Below are 27,472 nucleotides of genomic sequence, written 5' to 3'. Positions count from 1 at the left end.
GGTAAGATCCGGAAGTTCCTTCCAAACAAAATTATTATGTGAAGTGTAGCAAATATTCCCTCACTCAGCATTAATAACTCTGAAGCCCTGTTATGATCATTTCAGTGACAAAATAGTTAATGTTTTGCTGTGAAGCTTTCAGTAAAGTTCTCTAGCTAATTACCCTATTATAACAACCGTTACATTTACTGATATGAACCGCAGTTTGTTTCCATGGTAAGGCAGAATATCAAGCAGAATACATACATGGCCCTAACAAGCAGGATTAAAGAAACATTGATATGACCTGGTCATCAATTTAGCGATAGCCTGGAAAACAAGTAATTTTTACTTAATGAGGTAAGAATGAGCTGGAGGAGGAGTTATGCAGCTTCCCCTGGGAAGAGGGCTTGGTTGCATCTGATTTTCTGGTAATGTTATTTATTCAATGACATTATAATTGTCTACTTTGCAGGCTTCACTGCATGCTGTCACACTTATACGTGAATCTTGGACAGCTTTCTCAGAAGCTCTTTGTGGTAATTTCCCACAGAAAAAGGAGTGATACAGAGAATATCGCTGCTTGGTAGACAGTAATAGGCACATCATCAATACTCAGAAATGGAGATAATGGGAACCAATTGGTCTTTCCGTCACTCACAGAGGTGGTGTGCTGACTTCATCAGAAGTCAATTTGCCTTTATTCAAAGGAATATTCACACATGAACTTCCTGCTCAGCTAACGTTAATGCCAGTGTGAGGAGACATTTGAAAAAATAATTGAAACGTCACAGAGAGAATAAAATCAGGGCCTTGACAGGTGCACCACTGAGGTGTTCAGGTTCTGTTTTGTTCATTTTGTGAGGTGCCAAGCAAAGGCACTGCCTTCAGGCTGATGTCAAGGGAACATTAGGATGTGCGGCACACTCGTGCCAACATTTCCTCCGGCACTCCGCAATCAAAAGGGGCTGAAGGGATCCCCGAGACCAGCAGCAGAATGCTCCACCACCAGAGAGGTTTTCCCGCCTTTGAGGGCGTGTGCTGCTCCTCCTCAGCCCTCTGAGGGCTAGGGGTGCACGGGGTGGGGCGAGGCAGGGCCCCTCACAGGTACCTGCTGCACTGCCTTCTCTCTGTGCTTCTGACAAGCAAAAGGCCTTGCCTTGAGCTTGCTGCGCTCCGGAGCCTGTGAGAGGATCTCACTTCGACGCAGGCACTGGCTGTTAGCAAACTGCAGGACAGAAAGGCAAACGGCCTCTGCAAGCTGGTGGACACCATTGGCTGGGATTGCAGCAGTTGGTACTGCCGTCTTCTCGCGTTGTGGTGAGACCTCTGCAAAATCGAGTGTTTGAAATGTCAGAGGGTCTTCCAAGAGTGAGCAATGAAGTAAGGTCAGCACCAGTGCTAGCGCTTTTCCTCAAAATGGGTGGAGCTCGGAAAAACAGTGAGGTGATTTGAAATGCCTGTTACAGAGTAATCACTGTATGCAGTTCAGATGTGCTGTTAAAAAATCAGGAGAGCCTCTTGGACATTTTTGGTTATATATAGTTTTCAGTGTTATATGAAACAAAAAAGAAACCTTAAATTCCAAAGTAAGATCATCATAAGCAGTACTTAGAAAATGATTGTAAGAGATGGGGAGGTGGAGAGTAAATAATGGCGTCAGTTTTGTGGCAGTTGAAAACACATGTTAAATCTTTAGCCTACCTCCAAATGAAATAAATGCAGTTCAAAATAGGAGTGGGAGGCTTAAGAAAAATGCTTTTGGAGAACATAACATATAAAAATAATTACACAAAAAGTGATGAGTTTTCCTGCTGGAAAAATACACCATTAAAAATACAGCATATTACTTTTAATTTATTCTTTCTGTTCAGCAGGAGTTATATTCCCAGTGGCATCGTTGCCTAATGCTGCCAAATGCTTAGCACATCCTGTCTTCTACATAAACAAATGATGCCATGGAATATGAAAACACAAATAAAACAGCATGCAGCATGGCAGCTCCCTGAGCTTCCATCCTCAGTCAATATTCAGATAGATGTTGAAACAAGTTCATAAGCACGGCATGGAACAGTGATAGAGAAATGGATAAAATAGTGCCCATGAGAAAGACTGGAAAGATCACAGCTTAGCATTCGCATTGTACATTTAGATTGTCAAATAAAACATGTAATTGTTTTACAAAATTGATTGTCCTAAAAAACTGTTTGAAACTCAATTTGAATAATTCATTACATTGTAATAACAATTACAGGCTATTAAGATTACCAGCTTTGAAGAAAATTACGAAGTTATCTTAGAAGTATTGATTCTTAAAAATGACTGTTTTTTTTTTAAATAGTTTTTAGTGTTACTAATGAATTCACATTAGTCCCTCTAATGCTAATTAGAGGAAATAGTGGACATGAGAAAGCTCTATTAAACACACAGAATGATTTCTACTGTCTTTCTGCTTTTCTAAAGATGTTGCACATACATAAAGACCTGGAAATATTCTGTTTGGTTTTTGCTCAGTTGATTGTTTACATGTATATCTCAGCATAACTTCATTATAAGTACTTACATGTGGAAACGTCTTCAGTTTCTGGGTAGCATACGCATTCTATCTTCTGGATCAGCTCCCTCATTTCATCTTTATTTACTGTATGTAACAAAGACAGTTTATACATTCCTATGCAGAACTGATAGTTTGGTCCAGAATATATGATTTATCTGCATTAGAATTATTGTTTGATGAAGCCTGATGCTCTAAGACACTTGAAATATTTTTAGAAACATTCATATCTTTTCTTTCAGATCCATCTTGCAATTGCATCTTTAAGATTCTGTAAGTAGAACTCCCTAAAACAGGAAAAACAGGAATTGTGTTACTAATCGGAAATTATATGGGTGTGCTTCAAAATATTGATCTTTACTAACATGGTGAGGTTTATGTTCAGCAGAGTCTCATCACTGATACTAGTGTTTATAAGAAATTATTAGGATTGCTTATAAAAAGATATGTATATAGCTTTAAGTCTGAATAAAGTATTAGAGCACATAGACAGTTAAAAGATGTATATTCTGCATTAATATGTACCTTGTAAAAGCTCCTTTGTTTATGTAATATGTCTTAAGTTAATCAAACCTAATAGAGACTTACCCGTTGCCTCTAAAAGATGCAACGATTGTGGAGAACAAGTATTTCAAATCCATTCAATTTCTTGTTTTTAAAAGTGAGGAGATTTTTTTCAATTTTTTCAAAAGTGTGAAGTGCTTTGCTTACATTTGTGCATAGGAAATCTTCTGAAAATTAATAGATCTATTTTTTATATATGCAATTGTCACTGGATGAAATGTTCCAGAAATAAATGAATCACAGCCATGAAGAAAATCAATGTGGTGAATCTTGAAAAACTTTTAGATAACTTCTCAGAGATAGAAAAGGTAAGTGAAAAGAAAGTCTTAAAAGAGAGTTGAAATTGCTACCTATAAATATTTTTTTGATACTGTGGTAAGCTTTTCAAATAGTGTCAGCTAATTCTGATTAATATACCTTATAATAACAATGTTGTTTCAAAGCTTTTTGTATTGGTTTTATCTCAAAGTGATATAGTGATTTAAGAGAATAACAGAATCATGCAGTTTCCTGTGTTGGAAGGGTCCCACCAATATCACCAAGTCCAGCTTCTTCATAACACACAGATGTACATGGCTTCATACAGAAACTCCCAAATGTTCAAAACCTATGTTCTGCCCTCTGGTGCAGACCTTTTCCTAGGGCCTCAGCCCTCCCCTGGCACAGCTCCATGCTGTTCCCTCGGGCCCTGTGACTGTCACACATAGCAGAGCTCAGCATTGCCTTCCACTCCCAGCGAGGAGCTGCAGTACGGCCTCACACACTGTACCCTCTAGAACCTCCTCTACCTGCATAGATCTCATTTGAATGCTAATATTTCTATTTCCTTCTCATACTGTGGTGCCCAAACTGTACACAGTATTCAAGGTGAGGCTACACAGCTCAGGGCAGAGCAGGACAGTCCTTCCCTCACCCACCTGGCAGTGCAGGGCCTGAGGCACCCCAGGGTGCTCTGGTTTCTTTGGGCAGCCAGGGCACACTGCTGACTCAGAGTCTATTCACCGTTGGCCAGAACCTCCAGAACCTTCTTTGCAAAAGTGCTCTGCTGCCTCTCACCCCCCAGGTCTGTATGTACAGCCAGGGGTGCTCTGTCCAGCTGCAGAACCTGGCACTTGTTCATGTTGAACTTCATATGACTAGTGATTGCTCAGCCTTCCAACCTGCCACAATTTCTATGCAAGATCTGTGAAGTCTGAGAAGCATTTGTTTCTGTGCTAGAATTTTAATGGTGCTGAGGACAATTTTGGCTTCTCAAGAAAAGATTGGAATATCTCTTTCTAACAGATACTTCCACTGTTAATACGAGTATTACAAAGATCTGCTGGAATTTTGCTTCAGAAATTGTTCCCTGTTCTAGAACTTGTTATTAATATAGAATGAAAGATGAAGGTCTGTTTGTTCTTTCTGTTTGTTCTTTCTTTCTTTCTTTCTTTCTTTCTTTCTTTCTTTTTTCATATATATGCACTGAACTCTCTATGTGTAATTTCTTAAAGACTGATCCACTGAGGAAAGTTGGTACTGGAATCCTTGTTAGACTGAGAGGCCACCACTTTGGTAGTTGATCCCATTCAGTAAATCCACACTAGAAATAATAGAGAAGCAGTGCCTAAAATAAACATAGTGTTTCTCATGAATATATATATATATATATATATATATATAATATATATATATATATATCATATCAATTTCTATTCATACAGATTATTCGTGTTGATTCCCAGTGATGGCATTCACAGCAGTAAAAAGAACTTTGTGAGGATCCATCTGTACCATACACTGTAGAATTCAGAAGGATGGAGATTATAGCTAGTTCTTAGTTCTGCAGGGTAATCTATCAATTGCATAGGCTTTCAAGTCTGACACATGAATTGCATGAAGGTCAACAGGGTCAAGTGCAAGGTTCTATACCTAGACTGGAGCAATCCCCAGATTTTGACCAAACTAGGTGAGAAATTGACTGGGAAAAGTCAATTTCTGAGAAGAATTGTGTATGAAAAACTAATTGTAAGCCAGCAGTATGCACTTGCAATCCAGAAAGCCAACTGTATCCTGGGCTTCATCAGGAGAGGCCAGCCGGGGAGGTGATTATACCCCTTTTCTCTGCCCTCATGAGGCCCTACCTGCAGTATTGTGTGCAGACTTGGGGATCCCAGCACAAGAAAGATGCGGATCTATTGGAGCTTGTCCAGAGGAGGCTATGAGGATAGTCATAGGTCTGGAGCACCTCTCCTATGAAAACGGGCTGGAAAAGCTGGATTTATTCAGCCTGAAGAAGAGAAGGTTCTGGGAAGACCTCATTATAATCTTCCAATATATAAAACAGGCTTATAAGAAAGATAGAGAGGCCTTTTACCAGGTCCTGCAGTGACAAGACAAAAGGGAACAGTTTTAAACTGTTTTAAAGTGGAAGAGGTTAGAATTAGATCTGATACAAGGAAGAAATTTTTCAGAACGGGAGTCATAAGGCACAGGAACCAGTTGACCTAAGAATTTGTGGATGCTCAGCTATTGGAAGTGGCCCAAGTAAGATTGGACAGAGTTTTAAAACACCTGGGAGGAGTTTTGAAACAGCAGATGTCCCTGCTCATAGCAGAGGAGTTGGAATGGGTGAACTTCAAAGGTCCATTCTAAACCCAGAACATTCTATGATTCATCTTTTCTATGATAGAATTTCCAGGAAGTCAAATAATATAAGCTTGTGACTGCGGTCTTGATAAATGTTAATTTTATATAAGTTTAAAACACAAGATATAAATCCTAAATCAAAAGCTATTAGTATAAAATTAGGTTTTTTTTTCCCTTCTCCTAGAAAATTTCAGAAATTAGTGAAGCAAACAAACTATTAACTCTTCAGCTGGAAAAATCAAATAGGTTGTTAACATTAAGCCAGTCGAGGGAGGAATCACTAAAAGAAGGTAAGGTCTTGGCTTTTTCCTAAAAAAGAAAAAAAAAACAACCCACAAAAAAGTGCTTTTTGCTGTATTCAAGAAGTTCTGAGAAATACCTCCATTATTTTCAGTCATATAAAGTAGTAAGGATGTTAGATACTGTGTTAAATGTAGTGATGCTTGTTTTGTGGCATGTAATGGAATCTACCCTTCCACCAACTTTTCCACCAAGGAGGTGGATGTAACAGAAAGAGATCAATCTTTAAGGCAGAGTTTTCTCTTTTGGAACACACTGACTATGCCTGAAAATAGCTTTGTTCTTCATTCTTTCAGTGGCACCCACAATAATCTTTTCTATAACTTTTTTAGGGACTTAGGTTAGACTGACAGGTCTGTAGTTTTTGGTGTCTTCTTGCACGCTGTTCTGGTAGATGTGCATAACATTGGCTAGCTTATAGATAACAGCAACCTTCCTGGAATTCCAAAGTCTTAAACACAAAGACAGTACTGCTCTTTCAGGTATCCCCTATTTGTGGTTTTTAAAGAGGGGAAATTGCATTGTGGCTGTATCTTTACTCTTTCCTGAAGTATCTTGTACTGAGAATTATGGTACAGGACAGCAAACTGAGAAGAACTCTGGTTTAACTCATTAGAAACTGAGAAGAACTCTGGTTTAACTCATTACAAACATTTCTTTCTCTATTGAGCCCAAAAGACAATGAAGGACAGTGATTCAGAAACAGAGCAAGATGCTTCATTACTGATGAAAGCAAAGAGGAGCTTTTTTAGATGAAATATATTTTAAAGACAAAAAGAGAAATGTTGACAAAAAGAAGAAATTATTCTTATCATAAAACCCATGGGATAAAAGATAATGAATACGAAAGAGACAATGCAGTAAGTCAGAGCAGCTGGGACACCATAAGCAGAACAGACTGAAAACAGATGGAAATCAGAAGTGAGGTTTGGGCTATGTAAATTGCCTCACTTCAATGAGATAAGATTGAAATGACTTGAGGAGATAGTTATGCTGACAAAACTGGAGAGAACAATCTCTGGAGCTGTTTTGAAACGCATGATGGAAAAAAAAATGTGGATGGCAGAAGTCCAAGTAAAAATGCCAGAGTAATCAGCATGAAATATGAAAGTTCAGCAGCAGGGGCAAAAACAAAACAAAACAAAACAAAACAAAACACCTCAATAATATTCAAGATGCAGTAATTTAGAAATTAGTAAGGACATAGATAGGAGGCAGAATTTTTGGAAGCTGATAATTGTGGTCTATGATTAATAGAGACAGCCAACATGTTAGCAGCAGTAAAACACAAAGTAAAAAGAGGTAACTTGAAACATAGTAAGATTTCCAAGATCTGTTTCTGAAATCTGTTTGGTAATGAGATGAATAAGAGATACCAAGGGCATAGAATCTATTTAGAAAATAAGCTGATTAATGTGGCTATATTCTCTTAGGTTAAAATGTGTACCAGCAGAGTACTCCAATAGAATTCTAGCACACCACAAAATTCAAAGTGTTTATGTAAGTAACATTTTTGAATGACATTCATTAAAGGTAATCAAACTGTAGTTTCTCAAACCATTTTGTTCTATGCATTGCCATAATCTGCAGTAGATGTTGTCAGAGAAATTTTCAGGTAAACATGAGTTACTATGTTGCTGAGCGTCAGCAGTAATTACAATGCTAAAAATACTTTGAAAGGACATTATAGGTTATTAAGTAGTTATAAATTGCAGTAATTATAAAATATTTTCAAAGCATTTTGCCTTTTATTTTTAAAATTGATAAAGCAGACTTAGTAAATTTAATAAAATCACAAGTTAAAGTAACAGCATACAGTACATTCAGACTGGCACCAGAGCTCTGGAAGTGTTGTGTCAGGTAGTTTGGATATTTGTATCAGCACCTGATAGTCAAAGCACCTTGGCAGTGAAAAAGACTTCTTACTTCTCTTGGGGATATAGAGGAGTCCTGCATGGAACTGGAGAAGATGTTTGGGAACAATGTATCATTGATTCTTCTATTCTTGTTCTGGCAAGAGTTATCCTAACAGACTCTGCATGTGAGAATGGCTTTTATATAATGATAGGGCCAACTGTGGCTTGGAAAAGAGATTTCTTCTAGGCTCATGTCCCAAGCCACTTCCCAAAGTCCAGCTCAGTCACATTTCCCAAGAGTATCAGTAGAAGAACTGATTCAAAAGCAACTGAAATTTCTGGATATGAATGGCTGTGTCAAATTTTTGATGAACAATGTCAACATGCATTCTTAATGTATGTAGGTTCTCAAGTTGAATAAGATTCTGAAGTTCACCTTTTTGCAAATTTAATACAAGAGCAAGTGAGTTTATAGGATAGATAAACAACTGAGCCTTAGCAGTAGACCACAAGGCGATTCACAGAACAGCTAAGGAAAAACATAAGAGACCACATGCTGGTGAATGGTTCACATATGATTCCAAATAAACACGCTTCTTTCAGCAATGGGAAAGAGAGCAAAAGCACTGTGTAAGGAAAGACTGTTGTTCCACTTACCCTGAAGGACTTTTGGCTGTTGGGGATGAAGGAAGTGGAATTTTATTCTGGCTGAAAAACCCTATGCTATTATGAGAAACCAAAATGGGAATAGCATTTCACACCCCAAGAAAATTCCAAAAAGTATGAGAACCTGAGATCTTCTTGACATCCTTGATTGCCAGAAGTCTTTTGGAACTGTGCACAGTAAACGAAGAGTGGGAGTTCTGAGGGATATGAAAAGGAAGAAAGAAAATTTATAAAATTCACTGGGGAGAGGAGTGTGAAACTATTTAACCAAACATAATAGAAAAAGATGGGCAGCATGGCAACTGCATACATGTTCTGAAAGATAATAAATGAGCTTTGTATTGTTCCATATAGTATCTCCAGTATTGTGTATTTGTTGGCTAGTGTTTTGAAGTTGTTAAAGAAAAAAAAAAAAAAAGCAAATATTTTCTGTTATAAATGTGGATGGAAGGATCTGCAATGAATTATGAATACTAAATGTAGGATAATATTGATTGGCTGTTCAGTCTTTCTGTGTGTAGGGTGTATTCTTTACAGAGAATGAACCATACTAATGTCAATGATCCACAAAACTGTCACCATTTAGCAAAGTTGTGCTTTCTTTTCCTTAACATAGGCAAGAAAACTGTGAGCTCAGTACTTTTTTCCAATCAAAACTGTAATTTAACATGAGAAAATTGCTAATATATATATATATATATATATATATTAAGATAATAAAGATAAGGAAATATTCTTGGGATTGGACAAAAAAAAAAAAAAAAAAAAAGTAGTTTGCACCTACATACCTGTGATTCATTGTAAGACTATCTGCTGTCAAACTGTTTACTCAAATACATAGGTGTATTTACAAGATGTGTATGATTTTCTATAATTTATTTCCTACTTTTTCAAAGGAATGAAAAATTGTAACTGAACCTGTCAGTATAAATAGACATAGTGACCTAAAGCTTCAAAATTTGCACAGGATTATTCCACTATAATAATGATATGATGTACTACATGGTGTGGGAGCTGACAGTCACTGTTCCTATGCCCTTCGCACTCCCCCTACTGCTTTTTTCGAAGAATGGAACAAGGCAATGACGGTGGCTAGCACATAGCTGTGTGAAAGGCAGGCGTGAAGGAAGAATAGGTTAAAGTTCAAAAAGTTTGAGTAGAAAACCAAATACTGGAATCATACTTCACCATCATGACTTCAGAATTTGTTTATGTAGACCTCAGTTACAGGATCTACAGTTTTCAACAAAACTTTCATCTTACAAAAAGCAGTGTTATTTAGCATACTTTACCTGTTACAGATATTAAAAGCCATTTCAGAAATGAACTGATACTATGAAAACAGAAAGAAAAGGTTTAAGAGGAAGCAATTTTAGTTTTAATGCTCCCACTATTCCCTGTCTTTGAATGTTTTGTAGCTTAATTGTTAGAATTACAAGGAACAAAAGCAATATAAAAAGATTTTAATGAGAACAAAATGTTCTATTATAGCTAGCCCATATAGTCTTCAAATACAAAAAATAAAATTATGGAATATAAGTATGTAGGATAGCAACAAGCTGCATGTGTACGCACACACAGAACTATTCTGTGTTGGTCTTATTAAAAACGTTCTTGGCAAAAATGCTGTTAGATAAACCTAACCTTAATTACATAAAATTGTCAGTATTTTGATGCGGAAAATTTAATTACTGCCAAGAATATGATGGCATCCTTATTTGATGACTAGAAAAAAAAAATTCATAAAATTGTACTGCTTGTTAAATTTGAGTTTAGTCTGTAATCAAGACAAAAGCTAAAAATAATCAGTAATAGTATAATAGTAAGCTGTTATCTGTGTAGCCAGTAAGAAGATTTAGGTTTAAGTTTAATCAAGGTAGTTATAAAACATTTGAGACACACTTGTAAACAAAATTAAAAGTACAGAAAAGCATGGTTAAAGGATATGAATCACTGAAGTCTTTCGTGTTACAAATTTTGCAGTTTTTGCATGCAGACAGGACAGAAATTATTTCAGCGTTTCACAGTGGATTGCAATAAAGTATCAGTATCCAAAATGTCCAAATTTAGATGCTTACTTTAAAACATTGGAAGTCTAATCTGTCGAGGTACCATACCCATTTCATTTTTTTGTTTACTTATTTACAGTTATACAAATAATTTTCATTTATATGTAGATACACATTTTCAATACCTGGAACCTTGAATCTCAGAGTGGGTATCTGTAAAATGAGGAGCACATCTTCTTTCTACATGCATGCAGAGTTGTGCTCTCATGGATGTGCACACTGTTTTGCAGTATGTCCTGTGACATAGAAAAAAAACAGTGGCATACTAAAGCTGTCTCCTGACCTGGAAAGAGGCCTGCAGGCATAATAAGCTGCTCACCATTGACTTAACTAGATAACAGTGCCACAAACAGCTTTAGTATTAGAATCTAGTGATTAGAAACATCTTATCTCATTCAAAGTAAAATTCTCACTTTCTATAACTAACAAGATCACAGTGGTGTTTTATTTCCAAATCATGATACCATTCCTTGTTCTCTTCACCTTCTTGTTCTGGGGAGAAGCTGTATGCCTACATGTATTCAAGACCAGTTATGATAACAAGAATTATAATTCAAATACGATAGAATTAAGAAAGTTTGACTTGAATGGTTGAACTCACAGTATTCTTAAAGCATGGTTTCTTATGTCCTGCCTTTAGCTTACCTTGAGTTTCCTGTTTATCCACCTTTCTTTGTTGCACAGTGCGATTGCCATCTTACCACCTCTGTCCCTTTTCAGTTGGCATCTGGCATTTCTCTTCATTGTTGACTGCTGCATGACTCACAGTTCTGTCACCTACCTCAAAAGTAGTGCCTAGTTCTGCTGTGTTTTGCCTCTTCCATCTACATCTCAATTTCTTCCACATCTACTTTCCCAGTCTCAGGCTTTTTCTTCATAATACTAAATCACCTCTAATTACCACCATAGCTACTGGATGAAGAGATTGACATCAGCTGTTATTACAAAGCAGCAGTTAGCTCCTGATACAGTGGTAGAAGACTTTTTCAGTTTTGGGGCTATTTATCTGAGTCTTGAAATCTTAGCAGCAAGTAGTAAAAGGTCTCCAGGGAGCACATACAAACTGGGATTTTCTGAAGTCAACCATTTGACTGAATTTGAAATTGCCACATTTTCAGAGTGGAGGGCAAACAAATATTTGATAAAAAGTAGATTTCTTCCATTAACAGCTTAAAAGTACCTGTAATGAAGTACAAGTATTTTTGCAATAATGGTCATTCATGTAATAAAGGGACTAGTAGTGGCAAACATATGAAAACAAATGAAAATGACATTTTTAAGAAAGAACCATTTTTCACAGCCACATGAAATGGATTTTTTTCTTCATGTTCATTCTATTACCCTTGGATATGCAATTCAACTACTATAAGCTTATTCTTAAGTATGTTTACTTTTAGTTTGCATGCCTTGCTCTACTTTATGGCAATATATAATCCTTACTCTGTGTAAAGCTTACATATTTAGCAGCCTTGAAATTAGTATTTAGCCAGACTCTGCAAGCCATCCAAATAATGTTTATCTAGCTATACTAAGAAAACATTTAATAATATTTATTAAAAATTTAGTAAAAGAACATTTAGGCCCTGGAACAGGGCAGATCTTCAGGACAGATATTCTCAGCAAGTTTGAAGGTAAAACCTTGCAGCAGAAAATATTAATTTAATATAGAAAAGTAATTCTTTTGGCTTTTAAGCTTCCTTTATTAAAATATTTATTTGCTGATAGTACTGTAAAGCAAAATTCTTCAGTCATCTCTTCTTTCCTCTATAGATTACAGAATTTAATGGAGATTATCACAGTGCTTGCTCCCCTCTCTGGAAACTGATAGTTGAATCCAATGACTTAAGGCTTGCAATCACTTTTTGAACTCCTCTCCTATGAAGCGTTCACTGATTTTTCCAAAATAAACTGTAATTCTTATATTTATACCAAATGTTTGCTTAGCTACCTACAGCAGGCTTTCCTCTTCCATGATATTATTTATGCTGAAATCCACCTAGAAAAGCAGAGACATGGTATAATAACATCAGTAACTAATTAAAATCTCAAATATGAGGTAATTTAGGTACTTGTTACCAAAAAGCCCAACCTAAGAACAAAACAGTGTGTAGATTCTTTACTTTTTCTGAATTCTTGTAGTCTACCGTTAGAAGGCTATGAATCTTTAGGCTGATTTATACTGTGCAAGTGAGGTTTAGATATATATGGTCAGTAACTCTTTCTTGCAAAAGATGTCCTTTTCTGAAGTTGTGTGATGAATTAAATAAGGTTAACTCCCAGGGAGAAAGAGATTGCTGTTCTTAAAGACTATCAATCACCTTTACAGTAAGCAAAGCATTATATTTTTCCCACTACCCCAAAAAAACAAGTTGAATATTTTTGAAAGATCATAAAGAAGAATTATGCTTGCAATTCTATTACTAAGATATGTATATTATTTTCAGACATTTTTATTATGTTATAAAAATATGTTTAAATTTGATGTTCATTATTATTTTTAATTGCCATATTAAATTAAAGTGGTGAAGAAAATATTTTCAAACAGTGGATTTTTCACTTCTAGAATGTACTGCTCTACGGAATGTGATAAAGGGTCTTACACAAACTCTTGAAAACCAGTGTAACATAGAAGGTAAAAGAAAACCGTTCTTATATGTACTGTACAGTAATATTGTATGAACAGGGTTTTTAATTTTTTCTTTCTGTTCACTGTGTTTTTTAGAGAGAAGTTCACTAGCATCCAGACAGAAATAAAACAAAGTATATCTAAAATCAATCCTGTGCAGATTTTGGTGGTCTATATTCTTCGTAAATGTCTATTAATATTATTCTGCTAGAATCCACTCATAAAGGAATTCCTGTCCTAGCAAGATTTTTAGTTAATAGTTAGATTTAAAATCTATTTCAGCATAGCAAAGGAAACTTAAGAAAAAGTGGAAAAGTATTACTCAACCACTGAACTGTATTCTCTTAAAGCACTTATGCACAGTCTTTGATAAAGTGCTTCATAAAATCAGAGTCTTAATCCTCATCTCAAGGAGGCTGAAATTTGGCTGTTATCCACAAATTCTTGATAATTGCTCATTTTTATTTTAATTAAAAGTAAAAGTACTTAATTTTTATACATATCATATAACAATGTATTTTTATACTGCTGTCTAGTTATTATATTTAATTATATATACCCGTTCTGTATTCAAGGTACCTTAGCATAAGAGTTAATAAAACTCTAAAAATTGGAAGTAGACAGCTGTTTTTAATAATCAGAATGAATTTTGCTAATCAAGAAAGCATTATCTGCTTTTCCCAAATTCTCTTTTTGAGATACTGCTTTTCAATTTGTATATTTGCTACCACCATAAGCAAGCTGTAAAGGAGCTCACACAAATTGAGTAAGCTCTGGTTTTGAGAAACAAGTACTTAAAAAGTTACATCTCCTAATTTGAAAGTAATTATTGATATGATAATAATCTTTCATTTTCTGAGCAAGTTAACTTTGTATCTATTCTTGAACACAGTGGTAAACAATTGCTAAAGATTGCTTAAAGAAGTTCAGTATATATTACAACTATGCAATGAATTTTCTTCTTCAAAGAAACTGTATAGACATTATGTATCTCTGCAAGTTAAGATTATCACATCTAGAAAATGTCAGGTCTCTTTAGAGTCCAGGCAATTTAAAAAAAAGTGTAAATAATTTTTTTTCATGCTTCCCTGTGTCAACATTTACCTTTTAGTGTATTGTTCTTTTCTTTTATTGTTTAGATGAAAATGACAGACTGAAGACAAATATTCATGTCTTGGAAAACAAATTGAAGTCTTCTGAACAGGTTTGTCAGAATGATCATTCTTTAATAGGAGGAATAATAACAGTCATGTCTCTATCTCATGTCTCATGCTGCTGTTCTTATACCTTTTTATTCTTGAGTTTGCTGCCTATCACATTACTATTTCACTTTTCCTAAAGTTCATCCTGTGTAAAAAGAGAAAAGTTGTTCTAATGACAGTATGAGAGAGTTTGCCAAGAACAAAAAGGTCAAAACTATACCATGCTGAGAACTCTGGCTCAACCTGAGGTATGCTCATTTTTTAACAATATTTAGTTTCAAAATCTACTTCTTACACTTAATTTTTTTGTAGTCAAGATACCAACTCTACTGCCAGGAAATCAAATACCATCTGAATTACCTCTTTAGTTTCTTTGGGAGTAAATGCTGTAAAGAGGATAGGTCCATGTATCTCAAAATAAATTCCATTGCTGTCCCTGTACTTTTTATCTATCATCTTATTCTTGGAAAGGAGGTAACATCAACAGCACTGGCCACAAGTTATGTCAGCTCTCTGTGCTTAGACTGCATATCTGCTACCTACATAGGATTAGGAATTTAACTGTCAATTTTCTTTGCCTATTTTTATAGTACCAAAGAGTCAACTTTAATGATAATAGAACTGATATCTTGACAGTTTAAGAATAAGTAAGATGTATATATGTTTCATATATGTGTGTGTGCGCGCGTGTGTGTAAGCATGTATACATATACTGAATCTTTCTAGTGATGTTCTGAAGGCACTTAGTTGATTATTCTGTACGTGCTCTTACCACCAGATAGTAACTGCCTTTGTAATGCCTCTGAGCATTGCTATAGTTCATGTCTATCTACAACAGAAGGTTCTGATGAGATCTTTGGAGTAAGCACCTCTGCACTGGCAGTTACAGCAAATTACTTGATAGTTCCGGAGTATTTCTCATTGAAATTTAATTAAAATCTAAAATAAGTATGCTCAAACTACTAACTTGAGTGTCAGGGCCACTAGTATTAATACCACTGATGTTTCCACTGCTGCCAGTGTAAAGTTGTGAAATCCTTGGTATAAGCAATATTAGCAATCTGAGATACTTTAAATACAACTTCTTGCACAATTCTACAACCAGAAATTTATACAAGTAAAACTGTAGTTATTTAACCTATTGCAGAATCATACCAAATCCTGCACTGAGGAAAAGAATACTACCTCTTCATTTGCCCCTTCTCCTAATACAAGCAGTTTATAATTTTATTTTAAGACAGATGAAATCTGCTGCATCATTTATCTGTAGATTTTCATTGGATTCAGTGAGATGTAGCTGGACATTTTAGTATTGAACAGGTGCAACTTAAAACAAGTACAGAATTACAGAACTACAAATAATTGAATTATTCAGTATACTTTGGCATGAGCAATGTGCTTTGCAGAAGGCTTTCTAAGTACAGAAACCAGAAGATTTTTATGAAGAATTTATATGTTCACAGGAATATAACGATCAGATTGAGAAACTCACAATTGAAATTCAAAACAAAGAGGAAGACCACAAATTAGAAATAGCACAGTTGAACTGCAACATGAGAAAAAAAAGTAAGTTTTCTGAAGCCTGAATGCTATACAGCTGGATAAACCATGTCATAACCTGTAAGAGCTGTACTTTATTAGCATAAATGCAAAAAATAGTTCAACTTTCTCATGGAAACATGACTGGAAAATAGTTTTACTTAGAGTCCAGGTGTAGTACTGAACATGAAACATGAAAGCTAGAAGTGGATATTGTCAAAATGAATTTTATCTTAACTGAATAGACAATGCTAGTGAGGTATTATTACAGCAACACTGGATGAGCAGAAGTTCCAAATCAAGTATAACAAACACTGGGAACTCATACATAAAAATCTGAAGGAGTTAAATTTTGGGTTAAATACTAACTGGAGAGTTGCTTTGAACTTGCTGAAAATTGAATTAGGTAGGCTCCTAGGATGGTGTTTCAGCTATACCTGAGAAGAGCAGGACTTTCTGCAAATAAATAATGCTGCAAAAGGAAACACCTGCTTGTAGCATTGATTACTTTTCATTACTGACAGAGGTTTAAGTAGGATTTTTTTAGTTATTCACATAGCTGTAAAAAAGCAAAATGAAGTCTCTGTAAAACGTGATGCTGCTTTAATGAAACTCAATCTCACAATGGTTCCAGATAGATAGATAGACAGATAGATTTTTTTTGTTGTTGTTTGACAGAAATTGTTCCAACCTGTTGCTGAAGAAAGCTCTGCTATTTGGGAAATGCTCTGTTTTTATTTTGTTTTTCCATTTAACCATATTATGTAATTAATTTAATCAATATATTCGGTGTTACTGTGTTATTAGCTGAAGAAAAAGAGATGGAGTATAAGGAACAGATACAGAAAAAGGAACTGGAAATATTAGAGCTAGCTAGACAGCTGAAAACTCAAGATGAAGAGAAGCAGAATGAAATAATTAAACTGCAGATAGAGGTATGGGTTCTGCTGAATTAAAGATCAATTAGGCATTAAGGAAACTTAGAAGACTAGTGAAAAATGCTGTAATTAATGCATAACAATGTGGTGGAACCTAAGCATATTAAAAAGTGATCTTTAGAAGGGTCAGTGGCATTGATCTCTTTTTCACTATGGGATCTAAGTAGCTTCTGCTCAGAAATCTACTCTTCTACCTACTGTATATGGAGGCTAAGCTTTGTAGTCTTCTTCTTTTAATTTATTTTGAAAGCGTTGGTAATTTTTTACCTACAAAGAAACTAAAACAATGTTTTCTATTTATTTTTATTCTTTTATAATTGTTTCTGGGTACTTGAAGATGTCTATTTTTTAGTATTACCTTTCTATAAACTTCTGAGAGGTTTCAGACATGGAATTCAACACACATTTCATAGCTCAGTCCTCACTACAGAAAAGTGAAGGAAATAGTTCAAATCTTTCACATACTCAATAAGAAATAAGCTATTTCTTAACAGAAACAAGGTGTTTGGGCTGAGATATGTGTAGTATGTGAGGGAAAGTTTAAGACGCTTTTAGCATCCTTTCCGTTTCTCTTCCTGCATACATGAGACTGTGCTGTCAAAGTACTTTCAACTTTTCATTTTCATAGTGTTCTTTTTATCTAGTAATTCAGAAATATTTACGTGTAATGTCTTGGGATCAGAATATTTGTACTATTTTCTTTTTGTAATATTTTGAAGCATTATTTAGAAATATAATCTGTAATTATCTTGATTTCTCATAAACTTCATTGTCCTAGGACTAAACACTAGATAATCTTGCAACAACTTTCAGATACAACATTCATTGAAGAAAAGAAAAAAAGAAACTTCTGCTTGTATTTTTTAACATACTTTTTTTCCCCTCTTATTGGATTGTCAATATTTTCTCTTCCCTGTTTCTTTCAGTTCAACACTAAATTGGCAAGAGTTCAGAACAAAACAACAAAATCATATTCAGATGCTTCTGTTTTGCCACAAAGTATCTATCGAAGGGTATGTGTTCCAATAACTCATAATCTGCAAATACTTAAGCATTATTACAGCCCATGCTAAACAGCAGGGTTGTTTTTTTTTTTGGTTTTTTTTTTTTTTTGGCTGTTACTGTGTTTCATTTGCAAGAAAACTTTATTTGGGAAAAGAAGTTCTGTAACCTACAGGATCTAGTCATTGTGTCCCTTCAACACTTCCCACCTCTAGATTACCTATTCCATGTCTTTTTGCAGTTGGTACTGATAATGTTTAACACCTTTGACATGAAACATCTTTGACAAGACCACAGGTGAAGGGGTTTTAGTACAGAATTGTTGACTTTGAAATCTGAGATAGAAATAACACTAATGACAAATTTTGCATGTATTAGTAGCTTTGTGGACTAAGGACTTCATAATGTCACAGGAAAAGGATTGAGGGGATATTATTTCTTTTAACATTGTGATAAAAGATACCAAGAAAAAAAATTCTTATTAAAATACTGCTTGTTAGCAATAGCATATTGTATTGATGCATAATCCCTCCCGATAATTATGAACAAAACCTTTACTTGCATTTTTACAGAAACTACAGCACCTGCAGGAGGAGAAAAACAAGGAAATTGAGATCCTCCGAAACACCATAAGAGACTTAGAGCAACGTCTTAATAAAGGCCAAGATTTGCACTTGAAACGGAGGCGGTTTTGAGTAAATAGCATGAAGCATTTCAGTAGAACATACAAGAAACAGTGTGTTTCGAACTGTGCACTTAAAAGTAAAAACAAAATACAAAGAGACGCTGAATATTTTTTATTGAAGTCTCTTGTCAGATATCCCAAAGGCATGCATTTTGTTTATATTCAGTACTATTTTCTTGCTAATCAGCATTCACCACAAAAAGATTCCGTTTTCATAGGAATAATTGCCCTATTCATTCATCATTAATTATGGTGTATGCTTTCAAAGCTGCTTTTCTTTCTTGAATACTCTGCTCATCCTTCAAACAAAAGAATTTTTACTTCAACATGGTTAATCAAAATTAGAAAATGCTAAGCTACATACAAAGAAATTATTAAAATGTCAGTGGTATACTGCCTTACTATTCAATACAGATAACAAATTCCATACACTCATAAGCAAAGTATTAAACCAAGACTGAACTTGTCCTGTCTCTTTCTTGATAGAGGCATTGAATCTGCACAAAGAGTTGTAAATATTGCTTCTCACTTCAGGCATGAACTTACTGATTAAGTAGGATTTGACAAACTGTAATAGTGTGCATCAGTGAAACTTGTACTATATTTAACTCACAAAAGTTAAGTATATGATGTTACTTTAAAACAATGCAGTTACAGTTGTATCTTACACTTCAAATAAAATGTTATTTTGGTCCACTGTTTAACAATGAGTTTTGCTTGTACATAATTTGTATACCTACTTTAGAAAAAAAACTTTTGAATATATCCCCTCTTAATTTAAAAAAAAAATAAAAATTAAAGTATCTCTTTTGCTTATCTCCTGTTCTTGATTGCAAAATATCAAACAGGAGCCCCTAGGTCATAGTTTATGCTCCTGTCCTCACAAATGCAAGCAGAACATTAGAAGAGAAACAAGAAAGACAAATTAATCAACCAAGCAGACACCTTTCCAGTGTAATTGAAAAACAAACTATGGGTTAATCCAATCCCTTTATAGCAAGAAATTTTCATTGATGGAGTTTGACAGGTCTTGCCTAATTCCAAGAGCACTGCTCTTTGAAAAATTTTAGCTCTATACTCCTGTCATCTTAGTCTAATTTTTATTTGGGAGCAATAGAAATACCTAATCTGATAGCTTTTCCAATCTAGCAATTAAGTAAATGTAGGCCAGATGACTCACCTGCCTTTTTTTTTAGGTGTTTAGTTTGTTTTTCATGCTCAGTTTCCTGCCTTTTCCTGTCACTGTCAGGTGTCACTAGTTTCACTTCCTCCTGCTGCTGCTGACTCTCAGGCAGCAGTGAGCAGACGTCACTGTCAGGATTCAGTGATGTCCTCTGCTAACAGCTGGCCGTGTCACCTGCACGAATTTGGAAGTGCTCCGCGACACTGTCAAGTGACAGAATTTCCTAGCTCTTCAAACAAAAGGTGTCGACAATGACAGCATCAGCTACTGGTTGTTGAGTCTGATGCTGTCTGCCAGTTTCAAGTTAACTGGTTTTTACAGATGGTTTTCCCCTTTTTTCATAGTTTTGTAACACGTGGAAGAATTTCCACACCTTCTCCTGGAGGAAGAGTTTCTACCTGTTCATGGCTACCTATTTGATCATGTTTGTTGTGGTTAAAAACTCTGTGATGTCGACCATTGTGAGGGTGACGTCTTTGAGATTCAGGAGGGGCCTGATGGTTCTGATTTTTTGAATGACGACCACCCTCACGATGGTGGTGGTGTCTGTGCCTGTGCACTTGGTGGTGATGATGTGAATGCTGACCACTTGGTTCAGGTTCAGGTTCTATCCCTGCTAGATTCTCATCTTCTTTTTTGGTGATGTTTTCACATATATAATCAACATCAGGTTCCTGCAAAACAGAAACATCATATTAAATTAAACTACTCGTAAGATATTAATTAACTAAATATTTTTGCAGTACGATATCTAAAATTCTTGTTTACAAATATTTTTGATAAACTAATGGAGTGCTGCGGAGTATGAGCTACAGTCTGTATTTCTGTCCTGAAAATAATAAAGCGTTTTTAGCGTTCTAGTTTCCAAAAAAGTCAAGACAAAGACCATCCAAAAATCTCTTTCTGTAATTTCTCTGTCCTGGAGGTTGGCAGGGAGTGGAAAGCCAAAAATGTTGGCTCCAGGAAGGGAATCTACAGCACCCTCTGAAAGGTCATGCAATTATAAAAGAAAACATGGGAAGAAACATTCTGCTTCCAAAGTTTGTCTTTGAGGCACCACCCCTCCTCCATAACCCCCAGGACCCCCACTTTTCTTGGTTGTGATCTTGAGGCACAGATAAGCTTATGAGTGGATTTCAGAAGATTCTTCAGTAAAGGTAGATAAAGCAGTCAGCAATGCATACTCAGTTTCTTAATGGCAAAGTTTAATTTAAAAAAAAAAAAAAAAAAAAAAGGAATACAAATTTTTTTTAAAAAATTGAAAATAGCAAAGATTATCCTGGTTAGTCCTCACAGTCACCAAAAAGCCATTTAAAATGACTTTTTTTTTTTTTTTTAACCTGGCTGACTGTAATTCTGTGAAATACAAATCAAGCAGTATTTTCTATCACATACTTTTCATGTTCTATTTCAGTGCCCAAAAAGCTCATCAGCCCATGTGATTCTGGCTGTGATTATTTGCATAAGCACTGGAGGCTGAAGAGTGAACAAGGTACGTAGGTGCTCTGCACCTTGAGAACAGCATGTGGGGTGTTTAGCATCTAAACTCTTTGCACTGTCCTTCTTACAGCTATCCCAGGAAGAAAAAAAGAAAAAAGTGATTGTTTCTGAAAGTGCTACTTTGCTGAAAAATGACTGAAATGTATAAAAAAGAATCTTGTTTTACAACAGCACTGCTAACTACACAGGATTCCTAATGTAAACTTTTGGGAATTATAATCAAAGTAATTGCTAATAAAAAGTATTCCTATTCTAGGATCCCACATCTAATCTGCCTGAGGCCTATGGGAAGCTGGAAAGCTATTTGATGGGAGCTAAGAAAGAATTCTTCTTGATGAAATTCATCACTACCTATCTACATTGCATAGTAATCCTGAAAGTATTCTGATATCTGGTTACATGTAAAATACAGCTCCTCTTCTTTTTTTTTGCGGTAACAATCACTCCCTTGTATTACCAATTTTTAAAGTAACTTTTGTATAGTGCTTCTAAACATAAACTAAAAGGAACTGTAACTCAAACAGCTCAGATTCATCTCCATAGTAAAAAAAAAAAAAAAAAAAAAAAAAAAAAGTGCCTACCTCTCTCCATAAACTAAAGAAAAACCAAAGTAGCTAAATTCTCACTAACTGTATGTAATTCCACAAACAAAATTAGCATCCACAATTACATTTAAATTTCAGAAAATGTTTTGCAGGAATTTAAACAGTCAGTCTATTCTAAATTAGACAAACTTTCAAAAAATGCTTCCGTATTCTGTCACACTGAAACACACACATCCAAAGTTGTCTTTTTTGATTAATCATGCCAACGAAGATTCTTAAGTATCAGTGTTTTTTTTTCCCAGTATATAAAGAATGAAACAAGAAAATACCGTGTAAGAGCAATTTCCACACTTGTTTTCACAGTATGCAATCTTAATGGCTTCTTCTACATATTGGAAAGACAGGAAGGAATAGGGAAGACCCAGATGATATACTAGACGACCACATCTAGGAGAGAAAGAACTTCAAGGTTACATATACACAAAATTTAACATCTCATCTTAGTATACCTTATTTTACTTATGCCAGTCCACCAATGCTGTGCAGTCCCATGGATAGCATTTTTCTCCAAAGAGCTCACAATAACAAGCAATCTCCATCTCACAAACATCTGTCTGCTCAGCTGCTTTAGTACATGTAAAGTCTGCTTTCTAGAGGATGTAAACACTCTGCTGGCAGAAACTTCTTGTTTATCTGCACTTAGATTGCAAAAGGTATACAATAGCAGTACCTGTCCTCCTAATGAAGAGGGCAGTTTGCATAAGTGTACAAATCACTGCATGGTCTTTGTATCCAAAGAATCACAGAACCACAGAATATCCCAAGACAGGAGGGACCAACAAGGATCATTAAGGCCAATTGCTGGCTCCACACAAAAGCACCCAAATTTCAAACGTTATGTCTGAGAATACTGTCCAAATGATTATTAAATTCTGGCAGCTTAGGATAATGATCACTGCCTTGGGGAGCCTGTTCTGTACCCAACCACCCCTCTGTTGAAGAGCCTTTCCCTAATCTCCAGTCTGAGAGAAGGAATGTCTGAACAACCTAATGTGATTTTTGATTGGAATGTACATTATGAACCATTTATGAGTAATTTAGTGTGCACTGGGAGGGGGGTTTTATGACACAGATCTGCATCGTGTCTGTACTTCAATATTCTGGTATGTACTTAACTGTACAAATGGTACACTAAAAGCAGCTGGTAAAAATGTGGAAGCTGTACGCAGGGGCACTTTGATAAGCAGGTATCTGCAATGTCAAGAGGAGGTCCTTCAGCCCTACCTTTAAACATTTGTCATAAATATCTAGGACCAGCAATGAGTAGGACTTAAATTCCTAGAATCAAAACAGATTACAGCACAACAGCTGCCAAACCAATTAGTAGTGTAGCTGTACACATACCCAATGGATCAACACTGCAGAACTGTTCAACCCTTCAAATGCTGTGGGCCAGGTGGCAGCTTTGCAGCTACTCCATGGACTACATACAGTCTTGATCTCTTTATCTGTCATACAGCAGCAACTTTCCAATTTAGGTATATCTGCTGCCTAATATAGCTAGTTTGTCTAATTTGTCTAATTTCATCATATTGAAAAAAAAAAGCTAAATAACTTTCTAATTCTTCATTACGTTTCATTATGGTTCAGTACAAAGACAGAACTCTCTTTACAGTAACATAATAGTAATCAAGATGGGCATTTTTTGAACTGCAAGTTCTCAAATAATTTTCATCACTTCAAAAACAAAAACTCAGGATTCCAACTAAACAGTCATTACTGTTTCTACCAAAAGATTCACGTTCCAGAATCCTGTTATCAAAAAGCTAATTTTTTCCACAGTTCTAAGTTTTTCATTCAGCTATAAGACACTTTCAGCATCTTCAGTCAAAATTTTCTAATGAGAATTCAGGTAGCTTTCCAGGCTTGATTCTTCTTTCAAATATATGGACATAACAAAGTTGTTAGAGAATAAAAACAAACACCATAACCATGATATCAAACTCAACAGCCCAAAAGCCATCATTATTACCTATAAAGATCGTATGTACTTATCCCAGACTTACTCAAGCAAAAGCAGACTTTCTTTTGTAGCTTCCATTTCCCAGTAAAAGTGCACGTACAGCTTGATGACTTTGTTGTGAGATTATTTTAATGAATTAATACAGAGATCTACAAATCATTACCCTAAACACATGCAAATAATTTCCAGTCTTTGCCTTTAAACACAAACCTGTCATAGATGAGAAAATCATCTTTGTTTCCATTTAAGGTAGTCCAGACATCAGCCTGGTGATCTTCTTGTTGGTAGACAGCAATATGGTCTGAAACACTTTCTTGTAGTAGGTGAAATTTCTTTTGGGAATGAGGACTCTGATGGTTGACAACCACATATGAGATATTGACCAGTCCTTCATTCTCTAATTTCACTCGCAGGTCCTCCAATCTAGAGGGGAAGGTGAAAAAAGACGACATAAATCAGCAGGCAATCATAGGAGGTTTTTCTCCTTTGTGATATGAAAATAAGTTATTTGCCACATTCATCAAAAGTTAATGTGCTCCATGTTGCTTACCTTATGATGACTGTTTTTTCCTCTAAACAACAGTCTAGTACTATTAAAACATTTTTGCTCTTTACCATAAGTATCAGCTCTGTCACACCTGAAAATGTTGAAGTTCTTTTCCAACATAAAGGAATGTATGACTGTTTTGCCATCAAGTCTGACCCTACAAAAGTCCACATGCCTCAGTTCCTATCCTCGTACTTAGAAAAGATTACTAAGTAAAGCAGACATCTCCTGTCAGATGGAAGTCAGTGTTATTTCCCTGTCAGTTCTTTCACACTCTTCATGATCTAATGAGAACTTACGTAATGTTTTCACTTAAATGCTGAGTTTGGGGTCACATAGTTTGTTAAAAAATGCAGAGTGAATAGATCAGGAAGTTGAATAACAAAGAAAGTAAACCTACAGCACAAGGCCAACAGCTCTCCCTGTCATTTTGACTTGTCTACTTTCTGCAATAGCCAAAAAAGGACATTACATAAAAGGGATGGCAGCTGGGTCAAAAGAACAGCTACAGAATGTCTTCATGACCTAGTTGGCCTCAGCATAATTCATTCAGGATTGCTCTAGAAATAAAAATACTCTCATTTTTTCACTTTCAGGATGTAGTCTAAAACTTCAAAGAATACAGCCATTTAAAAATGCATGGAATCAAATCCAACTACTTTTAAAGTCAGCCACAAATCCAGAACTTTGCCACTGCTATTTCCAAAATCCAGCTCCTGAAAAACTTGCTAAGACTATTGTAACATGAAGCTCTACAGCCTGGAGAATGAAACAAACATGTTACTACAGTGATCCTAATCAAGTTGTGAAACCAGCACTATGAAATTTCATGCCAAAGTGATTTCACAACCACTGAACCAAAGATAAGCGCTGCAGGCAATTCATGTTTAGGCCAGCTCAAAATTATTTTCCTGCTGCTGTTACTATCATACTATCTATTTATTTATGCCAAGGTACATTCTAGAAACTGGAGCACTGATGTCCTAGGTCTTGTATGAAAATATAACAGTGATGATTCCATTAAATGTTTTATCAATTTTTTGCAAGGTTAGTCTTTTCTGCATCTTCTGAATTTTTTGTATCCAGAACCCGTGAACAGAGGCACGTGACAGGTGCACATTCTGCTTTGTTCTTTTTATTTATTTATTATTATTATTATTATTTTTACATAAAAAGGAATGATCATCTGCCTTTTTCAAGTGTCCAAGCCATGCTAGAGAACTATGTTTCTTGGCTTCAGTGCTTCCCTACATTAATTATTTGCCACTAACCAAAGCATCTGTCTTGAACTGTTCCTGTGTGTTTTTAGTGCGTTTTGGGTTTCATTAACATTAAGCTAATTGTACTTTATGTTGTAAATACAATGTGAACAGAAGATCTTTCAGCCAGGGCAAAGCTGAGAGCAGAAGAACTGGAACTGCTGGGAAATGGCCAGCTCAGGAGGACAAGGTCACTTACGGCGGTGGTAATCTGAGGAAGCTATTCCTTGTTCAGTGCACCCATAGTTGAGCGCGTATATTATCCTCAGTTGACTTTATGAAGTGGCATGCATGTTTTAGCAAAAGGAAACTGGTGCTCACCTGGAAGCCTGCAGCAGGCACAAGTATCAGCTAGCTTGGAGGAGAGCGACCACTGCCACCGACCCCCTGGAGTTCAGCATTGGGCTCTCCTCCCCAATGCGCCATTCCGGGGGCTCCTGGCACCGCTGGCTCTCTGCCCACCCTCCTGGGAGGAGGCAGAGAACCAGGGCCAGTCCCAGCCCTGCCCACATGGCTGGGCCTATCTGAAAAGAAAGAAAATAAACAAAATGAGATCAATGCCTGAACAAAGTCCAGATGCTGGAATTCCCACGCAAAACACAGCAGGATACTGGCTCTGTTCAGTTAAAAAAAACAGCAAGAATATATTTGATCCATTATGTTTGCTGCCTAACCATACTTATCTCATTCAGTAGCAGAGATCCTCTGTAATATATTTTTTTAATTGTTCAAAAAAGCTGGATTTTTTAAAATGCTGCTACCAGATCCATTTCTTCTGTAGTGAAAACAGTGGTGCTGAATGGGTTCACATTGGTAAGAACCTAAGTGCAAATCCAACCACTGACTTCACAGAAACAGCAGTGTGTTAAAGCACCAAGCATTACAGAAAATAATGTTAAAAAGAAAAAAAAAAAAAGAGAGAGAGAGAGAAAAGACAAAGTTTTTTTACAAGTCAGTTTGTAGCACTCAGATGTCATTGAGAAAAATACTAGGGCAGGCAGTAGTAACAAGTTTGCAAAAACGGGAAATAAAAATTCAAGTTCCAGGCTTTGCCATATCCTATAAAATCCACTGCTCACATCAGGTTCCTTTAATGCTCATGGGAATCAAAGCATTCAAGAAATTCTGTAATTACCCTTTCGCTCCAACAGCATAAAAACTTTGGCTTAATACATTCAGACAACTCATTATTGAGAAATAAAATGTTAACACTGCTCCCAACACACTAGGCTGTGGAACTGTGCAGTTCCAGCGCTCACATCTGATGGTAAATACAGAACGTTATGGAAACAGCAAGTTCTGACACACGATGACAACGATGTAAATCACAATGTATTAAAATAAATACATAAATGAAGAACACTGATCTTCCCAGGCAAGAGACAAACGCTGCAGAGCCGGCACAGCTGACAACCCCAGCTGTCCCCGTGCTGCCTCCCTGCAGTTCCACCGCAGTCACCTGGGGCACAGTACTCTGAAACTGCCCCGCACACACCTGGGAAGCGGCCGGCAGCTCCGGGCCCCGTAACCACCGCACGAAGCCGGCAGGACCCCGTGCCGCACTACCACGCCGCGCAGCAGCCGCGCACCGGCGGGAGCTCCGTTCCCCCCGCGCCTCCCCACCTCCCCGCTGCCCTCCAGCGGCCGCTCCCCTCACCCGGCAGCGGCCGCGCCGCGCCGCGCCGCGCCGCGCCGCTCCTCTCCCCCCGCTCCGCTGCCAGAAGGACGCGGCCGCAGCGCGGCGCCGCTCTTTATAGGGCCCTTGTTTACGTCGCGGGGCAGCGCGGGGCAAAGTTCAGGGAGCTCG

At 36.4% G+C, this 27,472-nt stretch overlaps 2 protein-coding genes across 3 annotated transcripts; one reads left to right on the top strand and one right to left on the bottom strand.

Moving 5' to 3' along the window:
* The first annotated feature begins 1,277 nt into the window (after positions 1-1,277).
* Positions 1,278-18,705, top strand: CCDC152 (coiled-coil domain containing 152). 2 transcript variants are annotated; one of them, XM_090130530.1, is made up of 10 exons: positions 1,278-1,367; positions 2,776-2,806; positions 3,324-3,405; positions 5,910-6,015; positions 13,180-13,248; positions 14,382-14,446; positions 15,908-16,010; positions 16,791-16,918; positions 17,848-17,934; positions 18,496-18,705. In XM_090130530.1, the coding sequence occupies exons 3-10, from the start codon at positions 3,343-3,345 to the stop codon at positions 18,616-18,618; spliced, it is 744 nt and encodes a 247-aa protein (XP_089986656.1). In that variant the 5' UTR covers positions 1,278-1,367; positions 2,776-2,806; positions 3,324-3,342; the 3' UTR covers positions 18,619-18,705. The 2 variants fall into 2 exon arrangements, with proteins under 2 accessions (XP_089986656.1, XP_089986657.1); XM_090130531.1 differs by having other exon boundaries at positions 1,297-1,425.
* SELENOP (selenoprotein P) lies at positions 18,706-27,410 on the bottom strand. Its single transcript, XM_031609588.2, has 5 exons — positions 27,323-27,410; positions 25,987-26,189; positions 24,070-24,282; positions 22,166-22,283; positions 18,706-20,465 (listed from the first exon to the last, which is right to left on the bottom strand). Exons 2-5 carry the CDS (start codon positions 26,175-26,177, stop codon positions 19,809-19,811), a joined length of 1,179 nt encoding a protein of 392 aa, XP_031465448.1. The 5' UTR covers positions 26,178-26,189; positions 27,323-27,410; the 3' UTR covers positions 18,706-19,808.
* Positions 27,411-27,472: the final 62 nt, after the last annotated feature.

The sequence above is a fragment of the Phasianus colchicus genome, chromosome Z, assembly GCF_987193195.1.
Source record: "Phasianus colchicus chromosome Z, bPhaCol1.hap1.1, whole genome shotgun sequence".
Classification (NCBI taxonomy): Eukaryota; Metazoa; Chordata; class Aves; order Galliformes; family Phasianidae; genus Phasianus; species Phasianus colchicus.
This window is presented reverse-complemented; position numbering and strand designations above follow the sequence as displayed.

Coding starts and splice junctions, on each gene's coding strand:
- CCDC152 (XM_090130530.1), top strand. CDS start 3,343: ATGAAGAAAATCAATGTGGTGAATCTTGAAAAACTTTTAGATAACTTC. Junction 6,016..13,179: donor GGAGGAATCACTAAAAGAAG/GTAAGGTCTTGG, acceptor TTTCACTTCTAG/AATGTACTGCTCTACGGAAT. Junction 17,935..18,495: donor CACAAAGTATCTATCGAAGG/GTATGTGTTCCA, acceptor GCATTTTTACAG/AAACTACAGCACCTGCAGGA.